Source organism: Passer montanus, unplaced genomic scaffold (genome assembly GCF_014805655.1).
Source record: "Passer montanus isolate IOZ18808 unplaced genomic scaffold, ASM1480565v1 scaffold144, whole genome shotgun sequence".
In the NCBI taxonomy this organism is placed as follows: domain Eukaryota; kingdom Metazoa; phylum Chordata; class Aves; order Passeriformes; family Passeridae; genus Passer; species Passer montanus.
The window spans coordinates 738,425-750,831 of NW_024361386.1; the positions used below are offsets into that span (position 1 = coordinate 738,425).

A 12,407-nucleotide genomic window follows, 5' to 3' on the forward strand; every position below is an offset into this window, starting at 1 on the left:
TGTGACCGCTGGTAACGTGGGACATGGCCATGGCACAGCTCTGGTTGTCACAGAGTGTGATGAGGGAGGAGATCAGGATGCTGAGAAACCCAAATAAGTCAATAAAGCAGCTTTCAGTCTGTGCTGGATTTTTAATAACACGGGAAACAGAGAAGAAAAAGCTAATATTTAATGGAATATCTTTATTTGCAAAGCCTCTGTGGCGCAGTTTCCCGTGGTGTCCCTGCTCTGTGTGCAGGCTTTGTCAGCTGTAAAGCCCCACAGGGATGGCAGGAGGTGCACAGCTCTGATTTACCATCCTCCACTCGCTTGGAAGAGGGCTGAACACCCCAAACAGCCCATGAGCTGTGCCCCACGCTGTCTTGCATGGCTCAGGGGCTGTGACAGGGGCCAGCAGCAGTTCCAGAGCTGTGCAGCTTGCACAGAGGCAGGAGGGATCACCCCAAAAATGCCAAGCCCCAAGGAGCCCCGCTGAGCCGTGCTCCATCGCGGTGGGAACGCTCCTCGGCCAGCAGGTGTGAGGCTCTGTTTGCTCCCCAGGTTTGGGAAGGATTAGCTGTGCTCCATGACTCATGATGAGCCTGAATCCCTTTTGAAGGATTCCAGGCCAATATTAAAGAGGGCGGAAGTAAATCTTAATAACTAAACTTTTGCTGTCTCTCGCTGGCCCGCGCACGCTGAGCAGCTGAAGGAGTTATGTGAGTGTGTTTAGGGGAGCTGGAGATACATCACTTGATGTTTCCTCCTCCCAGAATCCCTTTGATCCCTGTGTTATGCACCAGGCAGAAAGTGGAGCGAGGAGGTGGCAGCTAGAAGATGGTGGCAGTGGTGTGGCTCCAGGGTCAGCTCTCCTGTCCCTCACTTCCATCCAGCAGCATCAGCAGCAAGCAGAAGTGTGTTTATGCAGGAAAGGCTGCTGGGATGGTGGCTGTGGCTTTTCTCAGTGTGCCCAGCCATCATCCCTTGAGTGCCACAGTGGTTTCTGCTGTTCTTGTCTCTCCAGTGGTCCCAGTGAAGGACCAGCAGAGCTGTGCCATGAGGAGGGCAGTGGCTATCCCAGTGTCAGGCATTGAACCGCTCCAGAGGAGAGAGAAAATCACCACCACGCTGCAGTCCTGCAGGGTCCTGCTTCCCTTCCTCAAGGAGCTGTGTGCCTCTTTATTTTGTCTGTTTGGCCAAAGATAAATATTCTGATCCGAGGTCATCCTGACAAATTTTGCAGGAATTTGCAGGATGATTCTTCAAGTCTGCCATGCTGTCCCATACGATCCAACTGTCAATGGGATTGCACTAAATCAACAGGACATGGAGGTGCTGTTCCAGAAACACATTTAACTCTTCCCAGAGATGATCATTTATGGGATCTCTTGCTCTGAGTACAAACCAATTGTCCTCCAGCAGTGGAGAAGCTTTGGCATCAGGCAAAGCAAACAAAGCTGACAAATGCAGATCCAACCTTAGCCCTGACCTTTTTTTGCAGCTTACAAGACCAACATCTGCCTAACTTCAGTGGTAATCCAGATAATTGGTGAGAAGTGAAAGTTTAACATTATAAATAAGGCTCTGCATGGCTTGGCATGGCGTACCAAGACCTAATTGTGTACACATGGGTGTGGGTTTGCAGAGAAGAACTTGCCTGGCTCCATGGAGGAAAGAATTCCTGCTTACACATAGGGCTTGAATGAAACTGAGATGGGAGAGGAATTTATTCTGTCTGCCTCCGGTGGCCAGAGCGATTTGGACTGAAATCAGCAGGTCAATAAAGGCAGAAGAGAATAGGTCTTGGTAGGGTGTTTGGCCAGGCGTTTTGGCAGAGCCTTTATTTTGATTTTCCTGGTGTCCAAAGATAAAGCATGCGCCTGTGTTTCCTCTCAGATCATGAACTCATGCAGGTCACAGTCAGTGTGTGTGTGTGTGATCAAACCATGGCCTTGCTGCAGCTGATGAGACAGTTTTGTGAAGTTTTTGTAAAACCCTGACTTGATGTAAATCAGTTTGTGCTTGGTTCCATTTTTCTGGCATCTTATCCCTCAGTGTTTTAATGGGCAGTCAGGTTTCTTTGTCAGTCAAGCATGTGTTGTAGCACAGACCAAAACCCACTGTGCTTCAGGGGACATTGTCTGGGCTGCTCATGGGGGTGCTGAAGGGGTGACTCCAAGGGGAGAGCCTACTCAGGACCATGGTGAGGTTTGGGTTGCACATCATGATGGATCCTGAGGGATTTCACAGCTGGTTGTGCCCATTTGGTGGTCTGGGCTCCTTGCTAGCCAGCTGTGCTAGCCTAGTGTCTCTTCCAAGGTACCTGAAGACCTGGATTTGGGGTTAGAAATGTACTTCTCACCCATGTAGAGATTTTTCAGTGTAGTCTCCCAGCTAACACACACATCTGTAGCACATCTGTCTGTTAGAAGTAAAATGCTCCCAGCTCTGAAGTGACATCACAGGCAGATAAAGCAGTGCCCACCTGGGAAAGGACTGACCAGAGATGTCCAGGCTGTTCTGGCTGAGCAGTGCCATTTCCAGCTTCATCTCTGCTCACACAGGTCCACAGAGGTCATGTGGACTCCTCCAGCCCTGGTTTTAAGCACTTTAAGGGAAAGGTGCAAGCCCTAAGCTGGGATCTGCCAAGCTGCAGCACTGCCTCAGAGGCTGCTTCCCTCTTATGCAGGGATGTTCAGCATTTTTGTCTGACACTGTTCACTACGGTTCTTCAGATGGTTTGAAACAGGTATTGGAAGTCCACAGAAATATTTGGGAGTCAAGTCATGCATCCTACTGCATGAGGAGATCCAGACTAGGATGAATATTTGGTGGCTGAAGTTTCAGCTGTTGAGTGTGTGCTGCTCCTGGAAGTGGCTAGTACTAGTATTGGCCTGTCTTCACATTATTTGACAGCATAAAATTTTCCTCCTTGCCCTGTAGCTTAAGGATGGGCCAGACTTGAGGAGATTTCTAAGCTCAGCATGGCCCATGATGAACTCCCTGCCCAGGGGAGGCGACCTGTCCATGGAACTGCTCAGCTCCCACACCAGAGCACTGGGTGGTGACATTGCTGGGTCACAGCCTTTCTACCCCAGCACAAAAACCAAACTGGAGACCTTTTCTCCTCCTTCATGGAGGGGCTTGACAGCTGGCCTGCAAGCAAAGCTGAGTTAAAAGAAGAAATAACAATGATTTTCGAGTGTATCCATAGCAAGGAAGAAGACAAGGCCGTCAGCATGGAAACAGATTATGAACATTTTTGTAAGCTAGGCTACATGCATAAGTAGATGTGTATTCATGCCTTATTAAAAGCTTTTGCCAATGATACTGATGCTAATTGCTTTGCACCAATGAATAGAATAGGTTATTGTGATGTAGTTAATGACTTAAGATCACGCTTTGTTAAGAGTATACAAGCTGGAGAACACACAGAATAAAAACTTTTTTCTTCTTAGACCCTAATCACGTGTGTGTATGTCACATCCAACCTAACAGTAACACTCCTCACACAAGATGATCATTTCATAGTCCCAGACCCCTCTGTGGCAGTCTCTCCCCAGGGCAGGAGGCAGAGGAGGGGCTGTGAGGTGGAGCAGGGACCAGCTGCAGTGTGGGGATGCCCCAGCCTGTGCCCTGCTCACTGCCAGGCAGTGGGATCTGGAGGATCTGGGTGCCCAAGTGCTGCTCCTGCAGTGGGAGAGCTGTGGCAGTGAGACCCACAGGTTTTCATCACTTCTTGCAGCAGGGCAGATGATGAATCCTACACCCACCACACGGGAAATCATCATCGCCTTCCCAGCTATGCTCCAAGGGGATTTGTGCCCTCTCCTTTTTCTCCTCACCAGCCTGGCTGGCAGCTGGCTGCTCCAGGGGGCTGCTGAATTGTTTGTTTGCTAGGAAGGGCCCTGAATGCACAGACTGCTGGAATCCCCTTGCCTATGTGGATGTGGCACAGCACTTGGCCTGGCTGTGTCGGAAGTTGGAGTGAAATGGTGCAAATAATTTGGCACCCGTGGGAGCTGTGAAGGGAAGTGATGGAGGATCCTCACTCGGGATATTTTACAGCCTGATGGGGCACTGCTGTGTCCTTGGCAGGGTGGTGTGTGTGACTGGAGAAGGCTTTGCTGTCTCTGGTTCCTGTTCATAATGTGATGCTGTGTGTAAATTGCCTCAGCTGAAGGCAGGTTGCTCTAATGCCTGGGACACTGGACCAGGACCAGGAGAGTAGAGAACCATTCTTGGGTGAGTGATAGATTTTTCTTATTCTTGGACAGTTTCTGACCTCCCTTAGTTCACCTATTCCATAAAGATCCATCTCTTCCTCAGGGAAAGTGCCAAGCTCTGCACAGTATTGTGAGCAGTGACAGAGAAGGTTCTGTGCAGAGAAACTGGGGTACAGCTCACCCCGAGTGAGACCCCAGCCAGGAGCTGGTCACCTTTAACCTGCCTGCATGGCCCAGGAGGAAACACAGCATTCCCAGAGCAGGGACTGTCCCATTTGGGGCGCTCAGGGGATGACTTCTGCAGATAACTGGGCGCAGTGTGGGCACCCTGAGAGTGAGGGTCTAAATCCATGTCCACAGGCAGAACCAGCACCTACTGAGGGTGGTGCCATGGGGCAGAGGAGGGTTATAAACCCACTGGCAGCAAGGTTTGCCAGGGATTTCAGCCACCAGCTTCAGCCTGGGTTCAGAAGAGCAGCACACACACAGACTTTACCACATACTGAAGGCTACATTTTTCCCTCTCACAAGAATCTGTCTTTGGTGTCCAAAGAAGTGCTGGAATTTGGCAGGAGATCATTGTCCCATAGGAAGCCTTCACTAAACATTTGCTCTGAATGTGAAACATGGCTTGTGCAGAGGACATGGAAAAGTCACAAGCAATGGCATCTCAGGGAGCCCCATGCTTTGGGGACTGCTCTGGGAGGGATTATTTTTCAGCTCCATCCCACATCCCAGGAAAGCTGTGTTGTAGACATGAGCTGTTGGCAGAGCAGGTTGCTCCCAAGGACAAAAATGCTGTTCTTGCTTTTCTTTTCCTTCCAACCCCAGCTCATTCCGGGCAGCTGAGGAGGAGCAGCCTGGGGCTGTGCTGGTGGGCAGGGAAGTGTGTGTTTATGCTGTGACTGAGGTGTTGTAGTCATGGCAAGCTGCACTGAGCTTCCAGCAGGAAAGCAGGGAACTGAGCTTTGTGTTTTACCTTGTGACATGGGTGTCCTCTTGAAAACAAATTTGCAAAACCAAAGGTGGAGAATACGACCCTAACTCAAGGGCATGGTTCCCAGGGTGATGGGATGAGCTGAATTGTTCACAAGGCTGGTCCAGCAGCAGCAGGGATCAGTGCCAGACCTGTGTGCCACACACAAACCCCACACTCTTTGTCCCTGTCCAATTCTGCCCCTGTCCCTGACACTCTCTCTCTCTCTCAGTTTTGCAGCTCCGGCTCCAGCAGAGAAGGACCCGTGAGCAGCTGGCAGACCAAGGCATCATGCCACGTGAGTATCTCTTCTGCCTCCTTCATCCTGGCTCAGAGGGCTGTGCTCATCCTGGGCACTGCTGGGGCACTGTGTGGCACCAGCTGCCTGCTCAGAGCCCAGAGCTTCAGGGGCACTGCAGAAATGTGATGGTCCCTGGTGCTGCACAGAGCACTTGTCACACACTGTCATGGCCCTGCTCAAACTGAAGTCAGGAGAGATGCTCACCTCACACCATCCAAAATTTCAGCTGCACCTCCCTGTCCCAGAGGTGTAGCAGGACAAGCACATCCAGCTCCAGCAGAGGACTCACAAAGCTGTTCACAAGGCAAGGGCAGAGAATCTCCTGTCCTGTAAAGGCCAGGAGCCCCTGTGACAGGACAAGGAGGAGGATGAGGGGGCTCACCCCAGGGGAGGAAGGCAGCTCTGGGAACTGCCTTGGCCCCGGTGCACACAGGACTGGGACATACCCAGATCTGTGCAAGGCAGGGCCCCACAGGGCAGAGCTGTCAGTGCCCACCTGAGGCCATGGGGGCTGCCTGCTGCAGAGTGACAGACGTGTTCCCCCTCTGACCCCACTGCCCTGCTCACCTGGCATTCCAGCTCAAGGACAAACCCCAGGACAGCGTTCTCATGAAATCATTCTGCACCAGAAAGGCAGTTGCTAGAGCCCAAAGAGGCAGTGAATGAAAACCATCCCCTTCTGCACCTGCAGGTGCATCATGAAAGCTGTAGCAGCACTGGAGAAAGGATGTTGGGAGCTCAGCCCTGCTCAGTGGAATACTCCATCCTGACCTAGCTCAGGCTCCATGTGCAAATCTGGGCTTACCTGGGACCCAGGTAGAAGATTATCCTTTCTGTCTCATCAAGGACCCCTTGGGTTCACTGCTGAGATCACAATTTTCCAGAGGCTGTGTCACTTCTGTCTCTCCTGGTTGCCCTTGCAGACTGTGATGGAGCTCCTGCCTGAGCAGCAGAACTTCACCTCTCTAAGAGCATGGCTCTGGCACTGCTTGCTGCACCCTGTCCCTCCCCTGTCCCTCCTGGAGGATTGTGCTGAACAACAGACTCCTTCTCAGGACATTCTTGTCAGCACCAAGCATCAGGAAAACTTGAGCAGGATGACAAAAATCATGTCAATGATTTTAACACTGATAAATGCATACTTTCATTTTTTTCACCTGCTTCTTTCTTTAAGCATTCAGATTTTATGCTGCTTGCCATGAAAGGGCAGGCCCTTTGATCACAAGACTCCAGGAGCTGAAGCTTTAGACAAAATGCTGTGATATTTGTTAGAATAATGCAAAAGCATGGGGCAGCAGTGCCCCCTGAGAGGTTTGTACACCTGGGGCTGCTCTGCAAGGCTGCACTGTCACACGTGGCACCCGACACCTCCAACCTTACACATTGCAAAGTGTTCAGCCAAATATATTTGATGGCAACTGAAGGGTATTTTCCTCTTACTTACAGCTTCTTTGCACTCCCAACTTCTAGGCTGACATTTTGCAGTCTGGTTTCTGTCCAAGAAGACCATTTTGGGAAACTTGAGCACGGTTCACTCACTGAAAGTAATAGAAGAAAAGGCACTTATGCCATTATAAAAACAAACACGCAGAATTTAACTGCTGAATTTGACATCAAGAGGAAGTGTCAGATGTTAGCATTTAATGCATGGGAGCCCCAGCCAGTTTCCCCACGGCTTGGGCATGTGCAGACATTCCTTAGGAAAAACAAGTCTTTATTAACTGTATCTTCCCATGCCATGTTGGTTCTGAGGACCAGCAGGTGAGTCCCCCTGGCTGTGATGGACTGCAAAAATACCTGTGCTTGAAGGCCCTCCTGCTGTACACAGCCACCACCTCATCCTCACTGAAGCCCTGAAAAGCTGTCCCCAGGTGATCAACACCACACAGCACCCTGCCCCGCTGCCCCAGCCCCTCACCCATTTCATGCTGAAATCTCATCCCCTGACAAGTTCTCTGAACTGCTATTGCCAGCAACGTCTTTATTTGTTCTGCAGTCTCACACAAGCTGCAGCACCTCCATAATTCCTCCAAAAATCTTGGTGAATTACTAAACTCTGCAGCACTTTCCTGTGGAACAGCACAGCACTGGGTCAGTGGCTGCAGCACGCTGCCAACACCAGCACCTCACACCAGCAGGGCTGGGAAACTCATCTCTCTTGCTAACTCCATTTTTCTCATGTGCACTGTTTCATTTTGCTTCTGATTAAAGCAGCTGTCACCAGTGCTGGTGGCTGCTCACTGGAGCGTGGCACAGCAACACCAGCTTGTCTGTCTGTCTGTCTGTCTGTCTGCTTTACTACTGGCAGGAGTAGGAATGTGCCTTCTGTGGCTTGCTGTCATTCACTGGATGTTCCAGGGGCTGCCTGGGTGTTGACTACTAAAAGTCAATTCAGAGGGCCCCCAAAGCTTTCCTGTTTCTCCCCAGTCTTCTTTTCATCCTCCCCTAGACTGAGGGAGGACAACAAGGCCTGCATGAAAATAATTTCTGTCTTTATTGGATCCCATTCAGAAGATGGAAAGAGAATTTCTGTTGCCAGACAGAGTTGCAGCAGATTATTTCTGTGGGTCAGGACACCTTCCCCTTCCTTGTCCCAATGGGAACAGCTAGTTTTGTCTGCTTACACAGACAGAAAAGAATTTTTGTAGGATGTAAGAAGTATTAACCCCTTCACCATGCAAATTCTGCCTCAGTTTCTACTGCACCAGAGTCAAAAGGGAAATGTGCAGGATTCTCCATGACTGCAGTACAGGCTGCTCCATGGGACTGGTGTTCACTGGTCCCAGAGCCACCAGGGATTATTGGCCTGTTTTTGGGAGCACCACTGGGTTAACCCTCCTTGAAACCAGGAGATGCTGAGGACATGGAGGTCCCATGTGACACAGCTCCCTCTGAGCAGGGGACAGGACAAGTGTCAGTCATGGTCAGTGACAGCAGAGGGACAAAGGGCCACTGGCAGTGCCTCACTGGAGGCTGCACCACAGACCCAAGAGCTGAGGCAGGTATTAATTCTCCTGCCGACCTCAAGCCTCAGTCCCCTGCAGGTTTTACTTTCAGCTGAGGTCCCTCACAGGTGTTTGCTCCTCCCAGATCTGTCTTGTGGTGCCTCCCACCACCTGCAGGGAACATGACAGGGAAAAGATTTCTCTGCTCTCTGTGTCCCACAGAGCACTGTGTTTCAAAGCCTGCACCCCTCCCTGCCCACGTGCCTCCTGCTCTCCCCATGCTCTCCATCCCCCCTGCTCTCTTGCCATGGACTGGCTGAGAGCATGGGATTTCCCAGAGCTTTCCTGAGTTATTTTTAGTCAGCACAATAAAGAGAACAGCTAGTTTGTGTTGCTATTTTTATGGCACTCATTAAAATGCTGTTGCTGAATACCCTGGTAGCTGCTTGCTTCCGCTCCTGTGCTGACTGCTCCTCTTTCTTTCCTGTTGCAGCACTGAAAAGCCCATCTGCATTCCATGAACAGCGAAAAAGTCTGGAGAGAGCCAAGGTAACTCCTGCAGCCGTCCCAAAGAGGAACACATGGGCTTGCTTTGCATGAGGCATGGGGTTTGGAAGCACCTTCCACCACTGTCCCCTCCTCTGGCACCCTCCACGCTGGCCCAGTGGCCAAGGACGAGGGGCAGGGCACCTCTTCTGCTTCCAGAAGTGCTGCCAGGCTCACAAATGCTCTGGAGCACCCTTCTCTGAGCAGGGATGGTTTAGAAAAAGGGAAAAGGGGGCATCTGTGTGCCGAGCTGTGGGGTTTTCCAGCAGGCTGTGGGCAGGGCAGGGTTCAGCATGGCTTTGTCAGACCTTGGAGCTGCTGCTTCCCCCCGGGTCACATCCACAGCCTGCTCCTGCTGTGCTGGCTGCTCTGCACCCCTGGCAGCGAGGTGAGGGCAGGGAACAGGTCAGGCAGTGTGCAGGGGGATGCAGGGGCCACCTGCAGCCAGTCCCCAGGGAGCTCACCATTGTCACCAGGCAGGAGCTGTGGCTTTCAGCTCTGCAGTGCAGCTTGGCCATGAGGACACAGCATTCCAGGGGGAGAAGGGCCAGGCTCCCACCCACCCCAGGCTTCCCTAAACACTGCCAAAGGCAGTAGTCATTTACAGAACACTTTGAAATTCTGTGATCTGATCACTTTTTGGGAGATCACGTTGGTTTTCCAATCACCAACAATGCAGCCTTGATCAAGCTGGAGGGATGATCCCAGAAAGGGAAGCAATTAATCATGCAGGTTTTGCTTGAACACAAGAATTTGTTCCATTAATCTGCAAAATGTGCTTGCAGTCACATAGGAAAGGACCTTTGCAAGGAAGAATGATTGTGAAATACAGGGAAGTGCTCTTCTGAACTTAAACACACTCCAAATCACTTGCCCCAAGTCTCCCGTGGTAATAAATGGCGAGCATAAGAAATACAGTATGACTCTGAAAGATTAGCATGCTTTAAAAATTTCAAGCAATCCAAAGTATCCTTGAAGTGTCATATATTTTACAGCTAAAGTATACATTTGTGTCTCTTTGTCTTTCTCTTCAAAAGCTTTCACTGGCTAGCTGCCTGGGGAAAGGGGAAGGATGGTCTAGTCTATCCCAAACCACGGGCATGTTTAGAAAGTGCTAATGAAGACACTGAGCACAGCCCATAATAAACATTATTCCCTTGCAAAGCTGCCCTGCTTAGACCTGGGAAGCTGTTTCCAGACAGTTACTCCAAGGCATTTGTTGTTTAGCTGATATTCCCCCAAGCTGATGTTGTGCAAACACAAAGCAGATAACTGTTCATGTGTTGTGAAAGCTCCTCTGCTTCAGCTGATGTTAAAAAAGCTCACATCTGAAGGGTTCATCATTTGCACCCCAGAGGCACAAATGCAGCTTATTAACAGCCAGGGTCCAAAGGAACTGCAGTCACAGCAGGAACACAGCTGTGGGACAGCAGCTGGAGCTGAGCCCAAGCCAGGACCTGATCTAAGGATTAGCTGGAAATGCATTATGTGAGTTTAAATGCACTCAGGTGCAGACACCAGCTTGCTCTGACCTGGCACAGGGACCAGGCAAAGCCACACATGGTCCAAACACGGGATTGTGTTGGTGGAAATAAGCTGTGAAAAATATGGGGGAAGGGTAAGGCGTTGTAAAGACTTTAGTAAATAAAATGTCTATTATTTGTTTAAACATGTCACTGGCTATGTTAGAGGCTGGCAGCAGGCCAGCGCAGCAGACTTTGATGTCCTATAATAGATTCCTGGGGTGGAGGACAGAGAGCAGGCTGGCTTTCCTGGGGCTGTCTGGCTCAGCACACAGGGGCTGCAGGGTGGCTGTCATGGCCCTGCCCCAGAGCAGAACAGCCCCACTGGGCAGGTCACAGAATTCACAGGATCACAGAATCACTGGGTTGGAAGAGACCTTCAAGATCATCGAGTCCAACCCAGCCCCAACAGCTCAACTAAACCCTGGCACCCAGTGCCACATCCAGGCTTTGTTAAACACACCCAGGGGTGGTGACTGCACCACCTCCCTGGGCAGCCATTCCAGAACTTTATCACCCTTGCTGTAAAACACTTTTTCCTAATATCCAACCCATATTTTCCTTGGTGCAGCTGGAGGCTGTGTGCTCTGGTTCTGTCAGTGCTGCCTGGAGAAAGAGCCTAGCCCCACCTCAGCAGAGCCACCTTTCAGGAGCTGTAGAGAGTGACAAAGTCCTGGCTAATGACAGCCACCCAGTGCCAGTGACCTGCTCTGGAGCTCTCTGAGCTGTGCAGTGAGCCCTTGGCCCCCGATTCCCAGCCCCAGCTGTTCTGCTGAGGTTTGAGCACACTACTCTGTGTATATTCAGAGCTGTGTCTCTTTTTCCTGCAGCACTTTTAAAAGCTGTATTACATCCTGTGCCCCAATAGCCATCTCACCTCTGGGCTGACCCACCTCCCCTCCCCTCAGCCCCCTCACTGATCTCATCTCTGACTCAGGGGTGATGTCTGCAGCTGCTGCCCAGGCCCTTCCATGGCCCTTTCAGCTGCAGGGCACAGAACAGGGCTGAGCTGACACCCTGTGCTCTCTCCCCTGCTGGTTTGGGGTTGTGGGTCAGCTGCTGACCACTGGATTCTCCAGAGCCTTTTATACTTTTCCAATTCATAGAGTAACTAATTTCTGCCTTAGGCCCTGTCCAGTGACCACTGCAGGAGCATCTCTGGTGCATTAAGTTTTTATCCACTGCAGTGCTTAATCCGCTGGCTTAGCTGTGGCTGTGGCCTGACCACAGCCCTTCCCAAATGTCCTTCTTGAAACTGTAGCACATGTATTTCAGATCATCAGTTGTGCCAAACCATGGTGCACTGTAATCACTTAGCCTTGAATGATTCAGAATGAGGGAGTGTGTCTTCTATCATTCAAGGCATTAACTAATATATTGACTAGCAGGAAAAATTGCTTTGTAGCAGGATTTGATTTATTCTTCTGTTTAGACTCTGAGCCATTTCCAATTCCTTTGGTGATCCAAAGCTATGCTCCTTTTTTATATTAGTCTCATCCAGACCAAATTTCTCTGGCTTGCATGTGAGAAAGCCATGGGAGATAATGTCAAAACACGCTTTGAATCAAGCTGCATGATATTCATTGTTTATTGCTGTACCAGAAAACTGTCATTTCTCCATAGAAGGAATTTTGGTTGGTGTGATGTGATTTGTTCTTGATAAATCCATCCTGGCTGTTGCTCACCTCCATGCTATCTTCAAAATTCATTTATACCGATTGTTTGATTACTTGTCCAATATCTTGCTGTCTGCTTTACAATTTCCTGATTTCTTCTTCCCATCTCCTTTAAAGCTAGCAATTACTCCTTTGCCCAGTTTCCTGGAGAACCTTAGATAGCTGCTATTACTCCAGCCTTGTGTGTCTCAAAATTGTTTGGGAACATTTAACTCCTCTGAGTACCCTCTAACCT

General features: G+C 50.3%; 1 protein-coding gene across 9 annotated transcripts in view; it reads left to right on the forward strand.

Annotated features, from left to right (window-relative positions):
• The window catches only part of MYOCD (myocardin), a 33,322-nt gene that overhangs the window by 2,181 nt on the left and 18,734 nt on the right, over window positions 1–12,407 (forward strand). For 7 of the 9 annotated variants that reach the window (XM_039700786.1, XM_039700790.1, XM_039700792.1 and 4 more), the window contains exons 2-3: window positions 5,414–5,479; window positions 8,921–8,976. In XM_039700786.1, coding sequence (XP_039556720.1) covers window positions 5,414–5,479; window positions 8,921–8,976 — 122 coding nt within the window. Of the gene's footprint in view, window positions 1–5,413; window positions 5,480–6,173; window positions 6,299–8,920; window positions 8,977–12,407 lie in introns of all 9 variants that reach the window. The other 2 variants (XM_039700787.1, XM_039700793.1) reach the window with 2 other exon arrangements.